This window comes from Oncorhynchus masou, chromosome 28 (assembly GCF_036934945.1).
Source record: "Oncorhynchus masou masou isolate Uvic2021 chromosome 28, UVic_Omas_1.1, whole genome shotgun sequence".
Taxonomy (NCBI): Eukaryota; Metazoa; Chordata; class Actinopteri; order Salmoniformes; family Salmonidae; genus Oncorhynchus; species Oncorhynchus masou.
Window position 1 is genome coordinate 17,502,013 of NC_088239.1, and position 23,928 is coordinate 17,525,940.

Here is a 23,928-nt window from a genome sequence, read left to right on the forward strand (position 1 = left end):
TCTCCTGTCACAGTCTCAGATATAATATAGCACCCTCTCCTGTCACAGTCTCAGATATAATATAGCACCCTCTCCTGTCACAGTCTCAGATATAATATAGCACCCTCTCTGTCAGTCTCAGATATAATATAGCACCCTCTCCTGTCAGTCTCAGATATAATATAGCACCCTCTCCTGTCACAGTCTCAGATATAATATAGCACCTTCTCCTGTCCTCTCAGATATAATATAGCACCCTCTCCTGTCACAGTCTCAGATATAATATAGCACCTTCTCCTGTCACAGTCTCAGATATAATATAGCACCCTCTCCTGTCAGTCTCAGATATAATATAGCACCCTCTCCTGTCACAGTCTCAGATATAATATAGTCTCAGATATAATATAGCACCTTCTCCTGTCACAGTCTCAGATATAATATAGCACCCTCTCCTGTCACAGTCTCAGATATAATATAGCACCCTCTCCTGTCAGTCTCAGATATAATATAGCACCCTCTCCTGTCAGTCTCAGATATAATATAGCACCCTCTCCTGTCAGTCTCAGATATAATATAGCACCCTCTCCTGTCAGTCTCAGTCTCAGATATAATATAGCACCTTCTCCTGTCACGGTCTCAGATATAATATAGCACCCTCTCCTGTCACAGTCTCAGATATAATATAGCACCTCTCCTGTCACAGTCTCAGATATAATATAGCACCCTCTCCTGTCAGTCTCAGATATAATATAGCACCCTCTCCTGTCACAGTCTCAGATATAATATAGCACCCTCTCCTGTCAGTCTCAGATATAATATAGCACCCTCTCCTGTCACAGTCTCAGATATAATATAGCACCTCCTCTCTCAGATGTCACCCTCTCCTGTCACAGTCTCAGATATAATATAGCACCTTCTCCTGTCACAGTCTCAGATATAATATAGCACCCTCTCCTGTCAGTCTCAGATATAATATAGCACCCTCTCCTGTCACAGTCTCAGATATAATATAGCACCCTCTCCTGTCAGTCTCAGATATAATATAGCACCCTCTCCTGTCAGTCTCAGATATAATATAGCACCTTCTCCTGTCACAGTCTCAGATATAATATAGCACCTTCTCCTGTCACAGTCTCAGATATAATATAGCACCTTCTCCTGTCACAGTCTCAGATATAATATAGTCTCAGATATAATATAGCACCCTCTCCTGTCACAGTCTCAGATATAATATAGCACCCTCTCCTGTCACAGTCTCAGATATAATATAGCACCCTCTCCTGTCACAGTCTCAGATATAATATAGCACCCTCTCCTGTCAGTCTCAGATATAATATAGCACCCTCTCCTGTCAGTCTCAGATATAATATAGCACCTTCTCCTGTCACAGTCTCAGATATAATATAGCACCCTCTCCTGTCACAGTCTCAGATATAATATAGCACCCTCTCCTGTCACAGTCTCAGATATAATATAGCACCCTCTCCTGTCAGTCTCAGATATAATATAGCACCCTCTCCTGTCAGTCTCAGATATAATATAGCACCTTCTCCTGTCAGTCTCAGATATAATATAGCACCCTCTCCTGTCAGTCTCAGATATAATATAGCACCCTCTCCTGTCAGTCTCAGATATAATATAGCACCTTCTCCTGTCACAGTCTCAGATATAATATAGCACCCTCTCCTGTCACAGTCTCAGATATAATATAGCACCCTCTCCTGTCACGGTCTCAGATATAATATAGCACCCTCTCCTGTCAGTCTCAGATATAATATAGCACCCTCTCCTGTCACAGTCTCAGATATAATATAGCACCCTCTCCTGTCACAGTCTCAGATATAATATAGCACCCTCTCCTGTCAGTCTCAGATATAATATAGCACCCTCTCCTGTCACAGTCTCAGATATAATATAGCACCCTCTCCTGTCAGTCTCAGATATAATATAGCACCCTCTCCTGTCACAGTCTCAGATATAATATAGCACCCTCTCCTGTCACAGTCTCAGATATAATATAGCACCCTCTCCTGTCAGTCTCAGATATAATATAGCACCCTCTCCTGTCAGTCTCAGATATAATATAGCACCCTCTCCTGTCACAGTCTCAGATATAATATAGCACCCTCTCCTGTCAGATATAATATAGCACCCTCTCCTGTCACAGTCTCAGATATAATATAGCACCCTCTCCTGTCAGTCTCAGATATAATATAGCACCCTCTCCTGTCAGTCTCAGATATAATATAGCACCCTCTCCTGTCACAGTCTCAGATATAATATAGCACCCTCTCCTGTCACAGTCTCAGATATAATATAGCACCCTCTCTGTCACAGTCTCAGATATAATATAGCACCCTCTCCTGTCAGTCTCAGATATAATATAGCACCCTCTCCTGTCACAGTCTCAGATATAATATAGCACCCTCTCCTGTCAGTCTCAGATATAATATAGCACCCTCTCCTGTCAGTCTCAGATATAATATAGCACCCTCTCCTGTCACAGTCTCAGATATAATATAGCACCCTCTCCTGTCAGTCTCAGATATAATATAGCACCCTCTCCTGTCACAGTCTCAGATATAATATAGCACCCTCTCCTGTCAGTCTCAGATATAATATAGCACCCTCTCCTGTCACAGTCTCAGATATAATATAGCACCTCTCCTGTCACAGTCTCAGATATAATATAGCACCCTCTCCTGTCACAGTCTCAGATATAATATAGCACCCTCTCCTGTCACAGTCTCAGATATAATATAGCACCCTCTCCTGTCAGTCTCAGATATAATATAGCAGTCACAGTCTCAGATATAATATAGCACCTTCTCCTGTCACAGTCTCAGATATAATATAGCACCTCTCCTGTCACAGTCTCAGATATAATATAGCACCCTCTCCTGTCAGTCTCAGATATAATATAGCACCCTCTCCTGTCAGTCTCAGATATAATATAGCACCTTCTCCTGTCACAGTCTCAGATATAATATAGCACCCTCTCTCTCCTGTCACAGTCTCAGATATAATATAGCACCCTCTCCTGTCAGTCTCAGATATAATATAGCACCCTCTCCTGTCACAGTCTCAGATATAATATAGCACCCTCTCCTGTCACAGTCTCAGATATAATATAGCACCCTCTCCTGTCACAGTCTCAGATATAATATAGCACCTCTCCTGTCACAGTCTCAGATATAATATAGCACCCTCTCCTGTCACCCTCTCCTGTCTCAGATATAATATAGCACCCTCTCCTGTCACAGTCTCAGATATAATATAGCACCCTCTCCTGTCAGTCTCAGATATAATATAGCACCCTCTCCTGTCACAGTCTCAGATATAATATAGCACCCTCTCCTGTCACAGTCTCAGATATAATATAGCACCCTCTCCTGTCACAGTCTCAGATATAATATAGCACCCTCTCCTGTCACAGTCTCAGATATAATATAGCACCCTCTCCTGTCACAGTCTCAGATATAATATAGCACCCTCTCCTGTCACAGTCTCAGATATAATATAGCACCCTCTCCTGTCACAGTCTCAGATATAATATAGCACCCTCTCCTGTCAGTCTCAGATATAATATAGCACCCTCTCCTGTCAGTCTCAGATATAATATAGCACCCTCTCCTGTCACAGTCTCAGATATAATATAGCACCCTCTCCTGTCAGTCTCAGATATAATATAGCACCCTCTCCTGTCACAGTCTCAGATATAATATAGCACCCTCTCCTGTCACTCAGATATAATATAGCTCAGTCTCAGATATAATATAGCACCCTCTCCTGTCAGTCTCAGATATAATATAGCACCCTCTCCTGTCACAGTCTCAGATATAATATAGCACCCTCTCCTGTCAGTCTCAGATATAATATAGCACCTTCTCCTGTCAGTCTCAGATATAATATAGCACCCTCTCCTGTCAGTCTCAGATATAATATAGCACCTTCTCCTGTCACAGTCTCAGATATAATATAGATATAATATAGCACCCTCTCCTGTCACAGTCTCAGATATAATATAGCACCCTCTCCTGTCAGTCTCAGATATAATATAGCACCCTCTCCTGTCAGTCTCAGATATAATATAGCACCCTCTCCTGTCAGTCTCAGATATAATATAGCACCCTCTCCTGTCAGTCTCAGATATAATATAGCACCTCTCTCCTGTCAGTCTCAGATATAATATAGCACCCTCTCCTGTCACAGTCTCAGATATAATATAGCACCCTCTCCTGTCACTCAGTCTCAGATATAATATAGCACCCTCTCCTGTCACAGTCTCAGATATAATATAGCACCCTCTCCTGTCACAGTCTCAGATATAATATAGCACCCTCTCCTGTCACAGTCTCAGATATAATATAGCACCCTCTCCTGTCACAGTCTCAGATATAATATAGCACCCTCTCCTGTCACAGTCTCACACCCTCTCCTGTCACAGTCTCAGATATAATATAGCACCCTCTCCTGTCACTCAGATATAATATAGCACCCTCTCCTGTCACAGTCTCAGATATAATATAGCACCCTCTCCTGTCAGTCTCAGATATAATATAGCACCCTCTCTCCTGTCAGTCTCAGATATAATATAGCACCCTCTCCTGTCACAGTCTCAGATATAATATAGCACCCTCTCCTGTCACAGTCTCAGATATAATATAGCACCCTCTCCTGTCAGTCTCAGATATAATATAATATAGCACCCTCTCCTGTCACAGTCTCAGATATAATATAGCACCCTCTCCTGTCACAGTCTCAGATATAATATAGCACCCTCTCCTGTCAGTCTCAGATATAATATAGCACCCTCTCCTGTCACAGTCTCAGATATAATATAGCACCTTCTCCTGTCACAGTCTCAGATATAATATAGCACCCTCTCCTGTCAGTCTCAGATATAATATAGCACCCTCTCCTGTCAGTCTCAGATATAATATAGCACCCTCTCCTGTCACAGTCTCAGATATAATATAGCACCCTCTCCTGTCACCCTCTCCTGTCAGTCTCAGATATAATATAGCACCCTCTCCTGTCAGTCTCAGATATAATATAGCACCCTCTCCTGTCAGTCTCAGATATAATATAGCACCCTCTCCTGTCAGTCTCAGATATAATATAGCACCCTCTCCTGTCAGTCTCAGATATAATATAGCACCCTCTCCTGTCAGTCTCAGATATAATATAGCACCCTCTCCTGTCAGTCTCAATATAATAGCACCCTCTCCTGTCACAGTCTCAGATATAATATAGCACCTTCTCCTGTCACGGTCTCAGATATAATATAGCACCTTCTCCTGTCACAGTCTCAGATATAATATAGCACCCTCTCCTGTCAGTCTCAGATATAATATAGCACCCTCTCCTGTCAGTCTCAGATATAATATAGCACCCTCTCCTGTCAGTCTCAGATATAATATAGCACCCTCTCCTGTCAGTCTCAGATATAATATAGCACCCTCTCCTGTCAGTCTCAGATATAATATAGCACCCTCTCCTGTCACAGTCTCAGATATAATATAGCACCCTCTCCTGTCAGTCTCAGATATAATATAGCACCTTCTCCTGTCACAGTCTCAGATATAATATAGCACCCTCTCCTGTCCTAATATAGCACCCTCTCCTGTCAGTCACAATATAGCACCCTCTCAGAGATATAATATAGCACCCTCTCCTGTCACAGTCTCAGATATAATATATAGTCTCAGATATAATATAGCACCCTCTCCTGTCAGTCTCAGATATAATATAGCACCCTCTCCTGTCAGTCTCAGATATAATATAGCACCCTCTCCTGTCAGTCTCAGATATAATATAGCACCTTCTCCTGTCAGTCTCAGATATAATATAGCACCCTCTCCTGTCAGTCTCAGATATAATATAGCACCCTCTCCTGTCACAGTCTCAGATATAATATAGCACCCTCTCCTGTCAGTCTCAGATATAATATAGCACCCTCTCCTGTCACAGTCTCAGATATAATATAGCACCCTCTCCTGTCAGTCTCAGATATAATATAGCACCCTCTCCTGTCACAGTCTCAGATATAATATAGCACCCTCTCCTGTCAGTCTCAGATATAATATAGCACCCTCTCCTGTCAGTCTCAGATATAATATAGCACCCTCTCCTGTCACAGTCTCAGATATAATATAGCACCCTCTCCTGTCAGTCTCAGATATAATATAGCACCCTCTCCTGTCAGTCTCAGATATAATATAGCACCCTCTCCTGTCACAGTCTCAGATATAATATAGCACCCTCTCCTGTCACAGTCTCAGATATAATATAGCACCCTCTCCTGTCAGTCTCAGATATAATATCTCAGCACCCTCTCCTGTCACAGTCTCAGATATAATATAGCACCCTCTCCTGTCAGTCTCAGATATAATATAGCACCCTTCCTGTCAGTCTCAGATATAATATAGCACCCTCTCCTGTCACCTCAGATATAATATAGCACCCTCTCCTGTCAGTCTCAGATATAATATAGCACCCTCTCCTGTCACAGTCTCAGATATAATATAGCACCTTCTCCTGTCAGTCTCAGATATAATATAGCACCCTCTCCTGTCAGTCTCAGATATAATATAGCACCTTCTCCTGTCACAGTCTCAGATATAATATAGCACCCTCTCCTGTCAGTCTCAGATATAATATAGCACCTTCTCCTGTCAGTCTCAGATATAATATAGCACCCTCTCCTGTCACAGTCTCAGATATAATATAGCACCCTCTCCTGTCAGTCTCAGATATAATATAGCACCCTCTCCTGTCAGTCTCAGATATAATATAGCACCCTCTCCTGTCAGTCTCAGATATAATATAGCACCCTCTCCTGTCAGTCTCAGATATAATATAGCACCCTCTCCTGTCAGTCTCAGATATAATATAGCACCTTCTCCTGTCACAGTCTCAGATAATATAGCACCCTCTCCTGTCAGTCTCAGATATAATATAGCACCTTCTCCTGTCACAGTCTCAGATATAATATAGCACCCTCTCCTGTCAGTCTCAGATATAATATAGCACCTCTCCTGTCAGTCTCAGATATAATATAGCACCTTCTCCTGTCACAGTCTCAGATATAATATAGCACCCTCTCCTGTCACAGTCTCAGATATAATATAGCACCCTCTCCTGTCACAGTCTCAGATATAATATAGCACCCTCTCCTGTCAGTCTCAGATATAATATAGCACCCTCTCCTGTCAGTCTCAGATATAATATAGCACCCTCTCCTGTCAGTCTCAGATATAATATAGCACCCTCTCCTGTCAGTCTCAGATATAATATAGCACCCTCTCCTGTCAGTCTCAGATATAATATAGCACCCTCCTGTCAGTCTCAGATATAATATAGCACCCTCTCCTGTCAGTCTCAGATATAATATAGCACCCTCTCCTGTCAGTCTCAGATATAATATAGCACCCTCTCCTGTCAGTCTCAGATATAATATAGCACCCTCTCCTGTCAGTCTCAGATATAATATAGCACCCTCTCCTGTCAGTCTCAGATATAATATAGCACCCTCTCCTGTCAGTCTCAGATATAATATAGCACCCTCTCCTGTCAGTCTCAGATATAATATAGCACCCTCTCCTGTCAGTCTCAGATATAATATAGCACCCTCTCCTGTCACAGTCTCAGATATAATATAGCACCCTCTCCTGTCAGTCTCAGATATAATATAGCACCCCTCTCCTGTCACAGTCTCAGATATAATATAGCACCCTCCCTGTCACAGTCTCAGATATAATATAGCACCCTCTCCTGTCACAGTCTCAGATATAATATAGCACCCTCTCCTGTCAGTCTCAGATATAATATAGCACCCTCTCCTGTCAGTCTCAGATATAATATAGCACCCTCTCCTGTCAGTCTCAGATATAATATAGCACCCTCCTGTCAGTCTCAGATATAATATAGCACCTTCTCCTGTCAGTCTCAGATATAATATAGCACCCTCTCCTGTCAGTCTCAGATATAATATAGCACCCTCTCCTGTCAGTCTCAGATATAATATAGCACCTTCTCCTGTCAGTCTCAGATATAATACATAATATAGCACCCTCTCCTGTCAGTCTCAGATATAATATTGCACCGTCTCCTGTCAGATATAATATAGCACCCTCTCCTGTCAGTCTCAGCACCCTCTCCTGTCAGTCTCAGATATAATATAGCACCCTCTCCTGTCACAGTCTCAGATATAATATAGCACCCTCTCCTGTCACAGTCTCAGATATAATATAGCACCGTCTCCTGCCAGTCTCAGATATAATATAGCACCTTCTCCTGTCAGTCTCAGATATAATATAGCACCCTCTCCTGTCAGTCTCAGATATAATATAGCACCCTCTCCTGTCACAGTCTCAGATATAACCCTAGTCTCAGATATAATATAGCACCCTCTCCTGTCAGTCTCAGATATAATATAGCACCCTCTCCTGTCAGTCTCAGATATAATATAGCACCCTCTCCTGTCAGTCTCAGATATAATATAGCACCCTCTCCTGTCACAGTCTCAGATATAATATAGCACCCTCTCCTGTCAGTCTCAGATATAATATAGCACCCTCTCCTGTCAGTCTCAGATATAATATAGCACCCTCTCCTGTCAGTCTCAGATATAATACACCCTCTCCTGTCACAGTCTCAGATATAATATAGCACCTTCTCCTGTCAGTCTCAGATATAATATAGCACCGTCTCCTGTCAGTCTCAGATATAATATAGCACCTCTCCTGTCAGTCTCAGATATAATATAGCACCTCTCAGTCTGTCACAGTCTCAGATATAATATAGCACCCTCTCCTGTCACAGTCTCAGATATAATATAGCACCTGTCACAGTCTCAGATATAATATAGCACCCTCTCCTGTCAGTCTCAGATATAATATAGCACCCTCTCCTGTCAGTCTCAGATATAATATAGCACCCTCTCCTGTCACAGTCTCAGATATAATATAGCACCCTCCTGTCAGTCTCAGATATAATATAGCACCCTCTCCTGTCAGTCTCAGATATAATATAGCACCTCTCCTGTCAGTCTCAGATATAATATAGCACCCTCTCCTGTCAGTCTCAGATATAATATAGCACCTTCTCCTGTCAGTCTCAGATATAATATAGCACCTGTCAGTCTCAGATATAATATAGCACCCTCTCCTGTCAGTCTCAGATATAATATAGCACCCTCTCCTGTCAGTCTCAGATATAATACAGCACCCTCTCCTGTCAGTCTCAGATATAATATAGCACCTGTCTCCTGTCACAGTCTCAAATATAATACAGCACCCTCTCCTGTCAGTCTCAGATATAATATAGCACCCTCTCCTGTCAGTCTCAGATATAATATAGCACCCTCTCCTGTCACAGTCTCAGATATAATATAGCACCCTCTCCTGTCACAGTCTCAGATATAATATAGCACCCTCTCCTGTCAGTCTCAGATATAATATAGCACCCTCTCCTGTCAGTCTCAGATATAATATAGCACCCTCTCCTGTCAGTCTCAGATATAATATAGCACCCTCTCCTGTCAGTCTCAGATATAATATAGCACCCTCTCCTCTCAGTCAGTCTCAGATATAATATAGCACCCTCTCCTGTCAGTCTCAGATATAATATAGCACCTTCTGTCACAGTCTCAGATATAATACAGCACCCTCTCAGATATAATATAGCACCCTCTCCTGTCAGTCTCAGATATAATACAGCACCCACTCCTGTCAGTCTCAGATATAATAAATCACCGTCTCCAGTCAGTCTCAGATATAATATAGCACCCTCTCCTGTCAGTCACATATATAATATAGCACCGTCTCCTGTCAGTCTCAGATATAATATAGCACCCTCTCCTGTCAGTCTCAGATATAATATAGCACCCTCTCCTGTCAGTCTCAGATATAATATAGCACCCTCTCCTGTCAGTCTCAGATATAATATAGCACCCTCTCCTGTCAGTCTCAGATATAATATAGCACCCTCTCCTGTCAGTCTCAGATATAATATAGCACCCTCTCCTGTCAGTCTCAGATATAATATAGCACCCTCTCCTGTCAGTCTCAGATATAATATAGCACCCTCTCCTGTCAGTCTCAGATATAATATAGCACCCTCTCCTGTCACAGTCTCAGATATAATATAGCACCCTCTCCTGTCACAGTCTCAGATATAATATAGCACCCTCTCCTGTCAGTCACATATATAATATAGCACCGTCTCCTGTCAGTCTCAGATATAATATAGCACCCTCTCCTGTCAGATATAATATAGCACCCTCTCCTGTCAGTCTCAGATATAATATAGCACCCTCTCCTGTCACAGTCTCAGATATAATATAGCACCCTCTCCTGTCACAGTCTCAGATATAATATAGCACCCTCTCCTGTCAGTCTCAGATATAATATAGCACCCTCTCCTGTCAGTCTCAGATATAATATAGCACCCTCTCCTGTCACAGTCTCAGATATAATATAGCACCCTCTCTCCTGTCAGTCTCAGATATAATATAGCACCCTCTCCTGTCACAGTCTCAGATATAATATAGCACCCTCTCCTGTCAGTCTCAGATATAATATAGCACCCTCTCCTGTCAGTCTCAGATATAATATAGCATATATAATATAGCACCCTCTCCTGTCAGTCTCAGATATAATATAGCACCCTCTCCTGTCAGTCTCAGATATAATATAGCACCCTCTCCTGTCAGTCTCAGATATAATATAGCACCCTCTCCTGTCAGTCTCAGATATAATATAGCACCCTCTCCTGTCAGTCTCAGATATAATATAGCACCCTCTCCTGTCAGTCTCAGATATAATATAGCACCCTCTCCTGTCAGATATAATATAGCACCCTCTCCTGTCACAGTCTCAGATATAATATAGCACCCTCTCCTGTCAGTCTCAGATATAATATAGCACCCTCTCCTGTCAGTCTCAGATATAATATAGCACCCTCTCCTGTCAGTCTCAGATATAATACAGCACCCTCTCCTGTCACAGTCTCAGATATAATATAGCACCCTGTCTCTCAGATGTCTCTCAGATATAATATAGCACCCTCTCCTGTCACAGTCTCAGATATAATATAGCACCCTCTCCTGTCAGTCTCAGATATAATATAGCACCCTCTCCTGTCAGTCTCAGATATAATATAGCACCCTCTCCTGTCAGTCTCAGATATAATATAGCACCCTCTCCTGTCACAGTCTCAGATATAATATAGCACCCTCTCCTGTCAGTCTCAGATATAATATAGCACCTTCTCCTGTCACAGTCTCAGATATAATATAGCACCCTCTCCTGTCACAGTCTCAGATATAATATAGCACCCTCTCCTGTCACAGTCTCAGATATAATATAGCACCCTCTCCTGTCACAGTCTCAGATATAATATAGCACCCTTCTCCTGTCACAGTCTCAGATATAATATAGCACCCTCTCCTGTCACAGTCTCAGATATAATATAGCACCCTCTCCTGTCACAGTCTCAGATATAATATAGCACCCTCTCCTGTCAGTCTCAGATATAATATAGCACCCTCTCCTGTCAGTCTCAGATATAATATAGCACCCTCCTCAGTCTCAGATATAATATAGCACCCTCTCCTGTCAGTCTCAGATATAATATAGCACCCTCTCAGTCTCAGATATAATATAGCACCTTCTCCTGTCACGGTCTCAGATATAATATAGCACCCTCTCCTGTCACAGTCTCAGATATAATATAGCACCCTCTCCTGTCACAGTCTCAGATATAATATAGCACCCTCTCCTGTCAGTCTCAGATATAATATAGCACCCTCTCCTGTCACAGTCTCAGATATAATATAGCACCCTCTCCTGTCACAGTCTCAGATATAATATAGCACCCTCTCCTGTCACAGTCTCAGATATAATATAGCTCTCCTGTCAGAGATATAATATAGCACCCTCTCCTGTCACAGTCTCAGATATAATATAGCACCCTCTCCAGTGTCAGCACCTTCTCCTGTCTCAGATATAATATAGCACCTTCTCCTGTCACAGTCTCAGATATAATATAGCACCCTCTCCTGTCACAGTCTCAGATATAATATAGCACCCTCTCCTGTCACAGTCTCAGATATAATATAGCACCCTCTCCTGTCAGTCTCAGATATAATATAGCACCCTCTCCTGTCACTCAGATATAATATAGCACCCTCTCCTGTCACAGTCTCAGATATAATATAGCACCCTCTCCTGTCACAGTCTCAGATATAATATAGCACCCTCTCCTGTCACAGTCTCAGATATAATATAGCACTCAGATATAATATAGCCCTCTCCTGTCACAGTCTCAGATATAATATAGCACCCTCTCCTGTCACAGTCTCAGATATAATATAGCACCCTCTCCTGTCACAGTCTCAGATATAATATAGCACCTTCTCCTGTCACAGTCTCAGATATAATATAGCACCCTCTCCTGTCACAGTCTCAGATATAATATAGCACCCTCTCCTGTCACAGTCTCAGATATAATATAGCACCCTCTCCTGTCACAGTCTCAGATATAATATAGCACCTTCTCCTGTCACAGTCTCAGATATAATATAGCACCTTCTCCTGTCACAGTCTCAGATATAATATAGCACCCTCTCCTGTCACAGTCTCAGATATAATATAGCACCCTCTCCTGTCAGTCTCAGATATAATATAGCACCCTCTCCTGTCACAGTCTCAGATATAATATAGCACCCTCTCCTGTCACAGTCTCAGATATAATATAGCACCCTCTCCTGTCACAGTCTCAGATATAATACAGCACCCTCTCCTGTCACAGTCTCAGATATAATATAGCACCCTCTCCTGTCACAGTCTCAGATATAATATAGCACCCTCTCCTGTCACAGTATAATATAGCACCCTCAGTCTCAGATATAATATAGCACCCTCTCCTGTCAGTCTCAGATATAATATAGCACCCTCTCAGTCTCAGTCACCCTCTCCTGTCAGTCTCAGATATAATATAGCACCCTCTCCTGTCACAGTCTCAGATATAATATAGCACCCTCTCCTGTCACAGTCTCAGATATAATATAGCACCCTCTCCTGTCACAGTCTCAGATATAATATAGCACCCTCTCCTGTCACAGTCTCAGATATAATATAGCACCCTCTCCTGTCACAGTCTCAGATATAATATAGCACCCTCTCCTGTCACAGTCTCAGATATAATATAGCACCCTCTCCTGTCACAGTCTCAGATATAATATAGCACCCTCTCCTGTCACAGTCTCAGATATAATATAGCACCCTCTCCTGTCACAGTCTCAGATATAATATAGCACCCTCTCCTGTCACAGTCTCAGATATAATATAGCACCCTCTCCTGTCAGTCTCAGATATAATATAGCACCCTCTCCTGTCAGTCTCAGATATAATATAGCACCCTCTCCTGTCACAGTCTCAGATATAATATAGCACCCTCTCCTGTCACTGATATAATATAGCACCCTCTCCTGTCAGTCTCAGATATAATATAGCACCTTCTCCTGTCACAGTCTCAGATATAATATAGCACCTTCTCCTGTCACGGTCTCAGATATAATATAGCACCCTCTCCTGTCAGTCTCAGATATAATATAGCACCCTCTCCTGTCAGTCTCAGATATAATATAGCACCCTCTCCTGTCACAGTCTCAGATATAATATAGCACCCTTCCTGTCAGTCTCAGATATAATATAGCACCCTCTCCTGTCTCAGATATAATATAGCACCCTCTCCTGTCACAGTCTCAGATATAATATAGCACCCTCTCCTGTCACAGTCTCAGATATAATATAGCACCCTCTCCTGTCACAGTCTCAGATATAATATAGCACCCTCCTGTCACTCTCAGTCACCCTCTCCTGTCAGTCTCAGATATAATATAGCACCCTCTCCTGTCACAGTCTCAGATATAATATAGCACCCTCTCCTGTCACAGTCTCAGATATAATATAGCACCCTCTCCTGTCACAGTCTCAGATATAATATAGCACCCTCTCCTGTCACAGTCTCAGATATAATATAGCACCCTCTCCTGTCACAGTCTCAGATATAATATAGCACCCACCCTCACAGTCCAGATGTCACAGATATAATATAGCACCTTCTCTCCTGTCACAGTCTCAGATATAATATAGCACCTTCTCCTGTCACAGTCTCAGATATAATATAGCACCCTCTCCTGTCACAGTCTCAGATATAATATAGCACCCTCTCCTGTCACAGTCTCAGATATAATATAGCACCCTCTCCTGTCACAGTCTCAGATATAATATAGCACCCTCTCCTGTCACAGTCTCAGATATAATATAGCACCCTCTCCTGTCACAGTCTCAGATATAATATAGCACCCTCTCCTGTCACAGTCTCAGATATAATATAGCACCCTCTCCTGTCACAGTCTCAGATATAATATAGCACCCTCTCCTGTCACAGTCTCAGATATAATATAGCACCCTCTCCTGTCACAGTCTCAGATATAATATAGCACCCTCTCCTGTCACAGTCTCAGATATAATATAGCACCCTCTCCTGTCACAGTCTCAGATATAATATAGCACCCTCTCCTGTCACAGTCTCAGATATAATATAGCACCCTCTCCTGTCACAGTCTCAGATATAATATAGCACCCTCTCCTGTCAGTCTCAGATATAATATAGCACCCTCTCCTGTCAGTCTCAGATATAATATAGCACCCTCTCCTGTCAGTCTCAGATATAATATAGCACCCTCTCCTGTCACAGTCTCAGATATAATATAGCACCCTCTCCTGTCAGTCTCAGATATAATATAGCACCCTCTCCTGTCACAGTCTCAGATATAATATAGCACCCTCTCCTGTCACAGTCTCAGATATAATACAGCACCCACTCCTGTCACAGTCTCAGATATAATATCTCCTGTCAGTCTCAGATATAATATAGCACCTCTCCTGTCACAGTCTCAGATATAATATAGCACCCTCTCCTGTCAGTCTCAGATATAATATAGCACCTTCTCCTGTCACAGTCTCAGATATAATATAGCACCTTCTCCTGTCACAGTCTCAGATATAATATAGCACCCTCTCCTGTCACAGTCTCAGATATAATATAGCACCCTCTCCTGTCACAGTCTCAGATATAATATAGCACCCTCTCCTGTCAGTCTCAGATATAATATAGCACCCTCTCCTGTCACAGTCTCAGATATAATATAGCACCCTCTCCTGTCAGAGATATAATATAGCACCCTCTCCTGTCACAGTCTCAGATATAATATAGCACCCTCTCCTGTCACAGTCTCAGATATAATATAGCACCCTCTCCTGTCACAGTCTCAGATATAATATAGCACCCTCTCCTGTCACAGTCTCAGATATAATATAGCACCCTCTCCTGTCACAGTCTCAGATATAATATAGCACCCTCTCCTGTCACAGTCTCAGATATAATATAGCACCCTCTCCTGTCACAGTCTCAGATATAATATAGCACCCTCTCCTGTCACAGTCTCAGATATAATATAGCACCCTCTCCTGTCACAGTCTCAGATATAATATAGCACCCTCTCCTGTCAGTCTCAGATATAATATAGCACCCTCTCCTGTCAGTCTCAGATATAATATAGCACCCTCTCCTGTCACAGTCTCAGATATAATATAGCACCCTCTCCTGTCACAGTCTCAGATATAATATAGCACCCTCTCCTGTCACAGTCTCAGATATAATATAGCACCCTCTCCTGTCACGGTCTCAGATATAATATAGCACCCTCTCCTGTCAGTCTCAGATATAATATAGCACCCTCTCCTGTCACGTCTCAGATATAATATAGCACCTTCTCCTGTCACCCTCTCCTGTCACAGTCTCAGATATAATATAGCACCCTCTCCTGTCACAGTCTCAGATATAATATAGCACCCTCTCCTGTCAGTCTCAGATATAATACAGCACCTTCTCCTGTCACAGTCTCAGATATAATATAGCACCTTCTCTCCTGTCAGTCTCAGATATAATATAGCACCTTCTCCTGTCACAGTCTCAGATATAATATAGCACCCTCTCCTGTCACAGTCTCAGATATAATATAGCACCCTCTCCTGTCAGTCTCAGATATAATATAGCACCCTCTCCTGTCACAGTCTCAGATATAATATAGCACCCTCTCCTGTCACCTCAGATATAATATAGCACCCTCCTGTCACAGTCTCAGATATAATATAGCACCTTCTCCTGTCACGGTCTCAGATATAATATAGCACCTTCTCCTGTCACAGTCTCAGATATAATATAGCACCCTCTCCTGTCACAGTCTCAGATATAATATAGCACCCTCTCCTGTCACAGTCTCAGATATAATATAGCACCCTCTCCTGTCACAGTCTCAGATATAATATAGCACCCTCTCCTGTCAGTCTCAGATATAATATAGCACCTTCTCCTGTCACGGTCTCAGATATAATATAGCACCTTCTCCTGTCACAGTCTCAGATATAATATAGCACCCTCTCCTGTCAGTCTCAGATATAATATAGCACCTTCTCCTGTCACAGTCTCAGATATAATATAGCACCCTCTCCTGTCAGTCTCAGATATAATATAGCACCTTCTCCTGTCACGGTCTCAGATATAATATAGCACCTTCTCCTGTCACAGTCTCAGATATAATATAGCACCCTCTCCTGTCAGTCTCAGATATAATATAGCACCCTCTCCTGTCAGTCTCAGATATAATATAGCACCCTCTCCTGTCACAGTCTCAGATATAATATAGCACCCTCTCCTGTCAGTCTCAGATATAATATAGCACCCTCTCCTGTCACAGTCTCAGATATAATATAGCACCTTCTCCTGTCACAGTCTCAGATATAATATAGCACCCTCTCCTGTCACAGTCTCAGATATAATATAGCACCCTCTCCTGTCAGTCTCAGATATAATATAGCACCCTCTCCTGTCACAGTCTCAGATATAATATAGCACCCTCTCCTGTCAGTCTCAGATATAATATAGCACCCTCTTCTGTCACAGTCTCAGATATAATATAGCACCCTCTCCTGTCAGTCTCAGATATAATATAGCACCCTCTCCTGTCACAGTCTCAGATATAATATAGCACCCTCTTCTGTCACGGTCTCAGATATAATATAGCACCCTCTCCTGTCAGTCTCAGATATAATATAGCACCTTCTCCTGTCACAGTCTCAGATATAATATAGCACCCTCTCCTGTCACAGTCTCAGATATAATATAGCACCCTCTCCTGTCAGTCTCAGATATAATATAGCACCTTCTCCTGTCACAGTCTCAGATATAATATAGCACCCTCTCCTGTCACAGTCTCAGATATAATATAGCACCCTCTCCTGTCAGTCTCAGATATAATATAGCACCCTCTCCTGTCACAGTCTCAGATATAATATAGCACCCTCTCCTCTTTTCTCTGCTAACCTTAATCCTCTCCTCCTATAATATTCCTGCTCCTCCTGTCCCCAGGTCCACAGGCTAGTTGTGGTGGATGAGAATGCCCGGATCGTGGGCATCGTGTCCCTGTCGGACATCCTGCAGGCCCTGGTGCTCACCCCTGCAGGTATAAACGCCCAGCGTTCCTCCTAATAGAAATAAAAATAAAAAACTCCACCCTGTCCTGTCTCCACCCCCAACATTAGATGACAAAAGGCCTCTGTAAACCGGTATGGCACGGTGTGGCTCGGGCTATTCTGATTTGGCCCTGGGTCAAATTGAATGCTTTCAGGTACTTGAGATGCACTTGATTTGGTTTACCTGGTACAATGGAACCTTTGGAATAGTCTCAACTATTCCATATCAAGTGCATCTCAAATGTGTAAGTATTTGACTCTTGATGTTCTTAACCCAGGTCTAGTCTGGGTTGTCTGAGGCGGTAGGCTGTGGAATGTGACTGGTTTCTCTCTGGGGTATTGGAACATGCTGGGGGAAGTTACTGATGAGGGGGACCATGCTATATGGAATACACAGGGTTTGCTTGCTCACACATAATCAAGCTTGTGGTTAAGCGTGTTTCTGTTTTTGTGCTGTGTGCAAATGTGTTCTCGCCTGAGTGAGAATGTTCCTTTAGTGTGTGTGTTTTCGTGCCTGTGTCAGAAGGCTGAGTGATGACCGAGTAGCAGGCCCTACCATTTATCTCTCCATGCCCCACCCTCTCCTCTCTTTCTGTCTCCTCCCTGATGGATCGCTTTTCTACTACTTCTCCTCCCTGATGGATCGCTTTTCTGCTACTTCCCCTCCCCTCCCCTCCATCTCTCATTCCCTCCTCTCCTCATCCCTCTTTCCCTCTCCTCATCCCTCTTTCTTTCATTTCCTCCATCCCTCTTTTCCTGCTCTCCTCCATCCCTCTTTCCCTCCAGCCCCACTGTCTGATCCCAGCCTCTATCCATCAGAGAGACTCATCTCTACATGTCAACACATTCCCCCCTGCTACAACCATCCGGACATGGGTTCAAATAGTCCTTTTCTTTAACTTGCCTCACACACTTAATCAGATTGTCAAAACATTTCTGCCTTTACCCAGACTCTACACCTTGAGTTTGTTTAGCTGGTGTCACATCGTTATGTTCATGTTAATATTTAAGCTAGTTTTATTTGGTCCTTGGTATTATTTGGAGAGCTGTATCAGTAAACATTGTGATTCATCTTGAATGGCAAGAAGTAGCCTATGTTGCTGAGGTCTAGAATCTAACACAAAGCAGAATTCTCTCTCTACATACTTGTCCTATTAGGATCTGTATTTGAAGTCTGCCCACAGAGCTTTTCTGAGCAAACTTTGTCAGAAAAGCCACAACACCTGGACTTGTTTAATAAGAAATGCACATGTTCTATTGCAAAACATGACACAAATGTTCTGCTGCATCCCCTAATACACACAACCCCCTGTTTTCAGCCTGTCCGATGACGGAGTTGTGCAGGTGTTGTTTTGACTGCTGCCGCTCTATATCTAGATGTGGAACACTGCAGATGAATGATCTGCTTGGGGAAGTGTGGTTAATATTAACACGCCCGATGTGCTGGGTTTAATGTTGGGAACTATAAACTGGGTGGTTCGAGCACAGAATGCTGATTGGCTGCCAGCCGTGGTATATGTAAGGGATAATCAACGAGGGGCTATGCGTTCTATGGGGAAAAATTATGAATGACATAGGTGTGTTCCACGACGCGCTAGCGGAGTGGAACTGACCCACCACGGATTTGAATTATATTTGAGAGAATGTATAGAGCGCCAAGTTTATCCCTTTTATACCATGGCTAAAACTGAACGCATTTGCCGCTAGAAAGGTGTTAATTTGCCAATAGATGTTTTCAACATCCACTGAAGTAGTAGCTTGGAAGTTTACTAGATAGCTATAGGTAACAAGCAAACAAACAGACTTGCTCGTTTAGCTAACCAAACCATCTGTCCTCGCTTGCCATTATGAAAATACAATTCAACAAAGCCACTCATGTTTTCAATTTGACTTGCTTTCAAAAGAAGCTCAAGCGTAGATCATGTAAGAATGAACTATGGCCATTGAATTCTACCGTGCGTTATAGGGAGATGATTCACACTATACAATGCCGTTCAAGGCAAACAGAAACAAGTATTCAATATGCCATGGTATAACAGACCATATACCACGGGTATTACAAAACATGTATTTTTACAGCTCTAATTACATTAGTTTATAATAGAAATAGGGCACCATTGGTGTTTGTGCTATATGGCCATTTTACCACATCTAAAGACTGTATCCACATTGCGCCGTGCATAAGAACTGCCCTTAACTGTGGTATATTGGCCATATAACACCCCCCCGGGCCTAATAGCTTAAGTATAATGTGTGTGTACATGGTATTCAACAGCAAAGCAAAACCTCACATCTCTGAGCTAAGAAGATTGCATGAGACATTTTAGAGGTACACACAGAGATGCCACCAGCAATCCAACAGTAGGTCTTTCCTGAGCTGCAGCAAAATTATAAACACTAAGATTTTGATTTGGGTAGACATGATGAGAGCTCCCCACCAATTACGGCAAATAGATTTAGCCTCCTGCTAAATTGAGATTTATCTTATCTAATTGCATTACTCAGGGAACATCCATGTTTTAATTTAGCATGGGTATGCAGCTAACTACACTTAATGAGAGCAACGAAAATAGATTTCCACTGCTAACTGGTCATGCACACATATCTGAATGCATCTGCATAAGCATTGACAAGAGCCTCCGAGACACTTCCATGCCAACCCAATCATTCTCGCTCTCACTCGCTCTCTCTCTCTCCAGGCATCTGCAGGAAGAACAGCCAACCACAACCAGAAGCAGAGGCACCACCAGCAACATTAGTAGAGGCAGAACCAGAGGTAGCAGCAGATACAGAACCACAGGAAAAGGACACAGCAGAGGCACCACCAGAGATGTTAGTAGAGGCAGAACCAGAGGTAGAGGTAGCAGCAGATACAGAACCACAGGAAGAACCAGAGACTGAGGAACCACCAGAAACATTGGTAGAGACCGAGGTAGTGGTGGCTAAACCAGCAACTGAGGGAGAAGCTCTAGTGGAAGCTGAGGTAGAGGTGGAAGATGAAGCAGGGGTGGAAGGTAAGACTGAGACTGAGGTGGTGGTGGAAGTAGAAATCAAGACTGAGGTAGTGGCGGTTAAGGGTGAAACTGAGGCAGATATGGAGGCTGAGGTGGAGGTTAAGGCTGAAAACAAGGCAGAGGAAGTAGAGGTTAAGTCTGAAGCTGGGGTGGTGATAGTAGAGTTGGTGGAGGTTAAGGCTGAAACCGAGGCTGCGGTGGGGATGACAGAGGATGAAGCAGAGGTGGTGGTGGAGATTAAGGCTGAAACCGAGGCTGAGGTGGAGGTTATGGCTGAAACCGAGGCTGCGGTGGGGATGACAGAGGATGAAGCAGAGGTGGTGGTGGAGATTAAGACTGAAACCGAGGATGAGGTGGAGGTTATGGCTGAAACCGAGGCTGCGGTGGGGATGGCAGAGGATGAAGCAGAGGTGGTGGTGGAGATTAAGGCTGAAACCGAGGCTGAGGTGGAGGTTATGGCTGAAACCGAGGCTGAGGTGGAGGTTATGGCTGAAACCGAGGCTGCGGTGGGGATGACAGAGGATGAAGCAGAGGTGGTGGTGGAGATTAAGACTGAGACAGAGACAGAGGCTGAGGTGGGGAATGCTGAGGCCGTGGCAGAGTCTGAGGCAGTAGTGAAGGTAGAGACTGAAGCTGGACCCAAGGATGCTGAGGAAGGAGAGGCAGAGTGACATCCATGGCCGTCGCTACAAGCTGTACGTGACTGACCTGCCATGACGCTGCTGTGAGAGGAAGTTGAGGAAGTTGACTCTAATTGTTGGGATGGGTGGTTTAGTAGAAGTGTGACACTCCGGCTTACCAGGGTCCTAATGGGTAATTTTCTGTGATGGGGGAGATGGTCACATGGGTGACTTTCTCGGGCTGACCAACCAGGGATCACTTTACTATAACTGGGTTGTGCCTCCCTTTTCTCCAGATTGTGCACTATAACACCCCCATCCTGTTACCTCTGGATCTTCCAGCATCACCTGTCTGTGGGCCCAATTCAGAAACAACCGGTAGTCCCTATCCTCTAGGCACTTGTGTAGACTTGAAAGGAGTGGATGGGTGTGAGCAATGTGGCTAATATTCCACCTAGCCTATCAGAGAGAAAGGCGGAGCTACCACCATGTTGTCCTGTCTACACCAAGTGTCTACCTAGAGCAGTGGTTCTCAACCTTTTCTGAACCGGGGCATACCTTGAGGTGAGACATTCTGTGGCACACCTAAAAATGTCCCTATTAATCGATTTTAGTGGAAATGACCCCCATTTCACCCAAACTGTTATTTTCTGTGACAAATGCTTTTCTTATAGAGAAATAGGGTTCATTTGTGTGTATCCAAGAGTGCCTCGTGACTCCATGCTAGAAATGGTAAAATATGTAGCTCTTGGGAAATAGGTCATTAGTTTTGAGTCGTTTTGGTTAGAGATTTGTTTGTTCTGCATTGTAAAGATGTAACCACCGACAAAGCCATGCTCCCCATATGTTTCTATGGCAGAGGCTGTGGAACAGCTAAGCTTAATCAGACTTGCCTGTGCTAGTGGTTCTCAGTCACAGGCAAAGGGTTTTTTTAATGATTCAAATGACTTTGCTTGCGATGCGCAACCCTCAGATGATACAAATGTTACAGCCTGAGTGCACCGGACTTGAAATGTTTGAGTGTTTTAAATTATTATTTTTTTTAAATAAGATTAGGGAAAAGTTTCAAGTTCCTCAAGGCACACCGGTTGAAAACCACTGGCATAGAAGTTAGGGGCTAAGGATTGTTTCTGGACAGGATCATGGTCTCAACCATGAGCACACAAATGGTTTGAATATCAGTCTTTTAAGCTTATTTTTTGTTCCAGTGTACTTCTACATCTTTATCATGATTCTGTCTGCTCTCCTCATTCAGGTAGTGTTGTTTTTAGCTTTATTTGCACAAGGTTTTGTGAACGTAACAGAGGCTCTCTGAAAACTATACCACCCCCCCCCCCCCTGCTAGTTATGATGTCCCCTTGACAACGGGCTGTGCTCGCTGTCCTGTCTTTAACGTCATTGGTGCCTTTCGCCCCCACAAGTAGTCACACGTCATTGGCTGAGAGAGAGCTGGAGAATGTTCAAAAACGTGTTAAAACTGAATGTGAGCGTTTCCAAAACCAAAAACATGATATATCACAACTTGTGTTTATTTTGTTGATGTTGAGATAATTTTCTAGAATCAAAGTTTGTCTGTTATATTCCTGAAATGTTAATTTTGAAATTATGCTGTAAAGATGGATACAAAGTTGTATTTATTAAATCATATTTTCTCTGTGCTTAACTATTTTAGAGGGTGGAAGAGAACGAAAGTGAGGTATGCTGACTTTGACTTTGTTGTTCAATGCTTTTCAAGGAGCAGCAGCTGCCTATATCCAACATTTCTCTTTACTTCTCCAGTTACGTGGAGGCATGCAAGATATCTTGTACTCTGTATTGATCATATTTTTTTTCTGTGTATAAATGCTGTAAAATAATGTTCTTCGTCATTTTAGATAGATTTTTTTTCCCCTTGTGGATTAGGTTGTGGTGTATTGTTGATGGTCTCGATAAGGGGATTATCCACTGAAAATGGATAGAACTGGTTGAGTACGACAGTATAATGGTAATACATATTGTACTTTTCAGTTTTATTTTTTACTTTGCTGTTTGAAAAAGTAATAAAATGTACTGTTGAATCATTTTATCTGGTGTGTATGATTGTGGTATTGAATTTTCGAAATGTAATGGCACCACATAGTTGCACAATGGTGCAAATGTCTCCTTGAACTAGGCTACACCACGTCTTACATCAGCTACGGAGAGCGAGGTCACACAGTAGTCCGGGAACAGCTGGTGCTTGCCTTGAAACGGGAATAGAAACCATTTGGCTCATTTGGTAGGCTCATGTCTCTGGGAAGCTCATGGATGGGTTTCTTTGTAATCTGTGATAGTTTGCAAGCCATGCCACATTCATTGAGCGTCAGAGCTGGCATAGTAGAATTCACACTTAGTCCTGTATTGACGCTTTGCTTGTTTGATTGCTTGTCTGAGGTCGTGTCAGTGTCCGGATTTGTGTCCCGCTTCTCGAAAGCAGCAGCTCTAGTCTTTAGCTCAGTACGGATGTTGTCTGTAAGCCATAGCTTCTGGTTGGGGTATGTACCTATGCTCACTGTGGGGGTGTCGTCGTCGATGCACTTATTAATGAAGCCAGAGACTGATGTGGTAAACTACTCGGTGTTATCTAATGAATCCCGGAACATATTCCAGTCTGAGCTAACATGATAGTCCTGTAGTTTACCGTCTGCTTCTTACTTCCGTATTGAGCACATCACTGGTACTTCTTCTTTG

At 42.9% G+C, this 23,928-nt stretch overlaps 1 protein-coding gene across 5 annotated transcripts in view; it reads left to right on the forward strand.

Moving 5' to 3' along the window:
• LOC135517281 (5'-AMP-activated protein kinase subunit gamma-2-like) overlaps positions 1 to 23,284 on the forward strand; it is a 117,756-nt gene extending 94,472 nt beyond the window's left edge. For 4 of the 5 annotated variants that reach the window (XM_064941439.1, XM_064941442.1, XM_064941443.1 and 1 more), the window contains 2 exons: positions 17,482 to 17,575; positions 20,285 to 23,284. In XM_064941439.1, the coding sequence (XP_064797511.1) occupies positions 17,482 to 17,575; positions 20,285 to 21,270 (1,080 nt within the window). In that variant the 3' untranslated portion in view covers positions 21,271 to 23,284. The remainder of the gene's footprint in view (positions 1 to 17,481; positions 17,576 to 20,284) is intronic. The other variant, XM_064941440.1, reaches the window with a different exon arrangement.
• Positions 23,285 to 23,928: the final 644 nt, after the last annotated feature.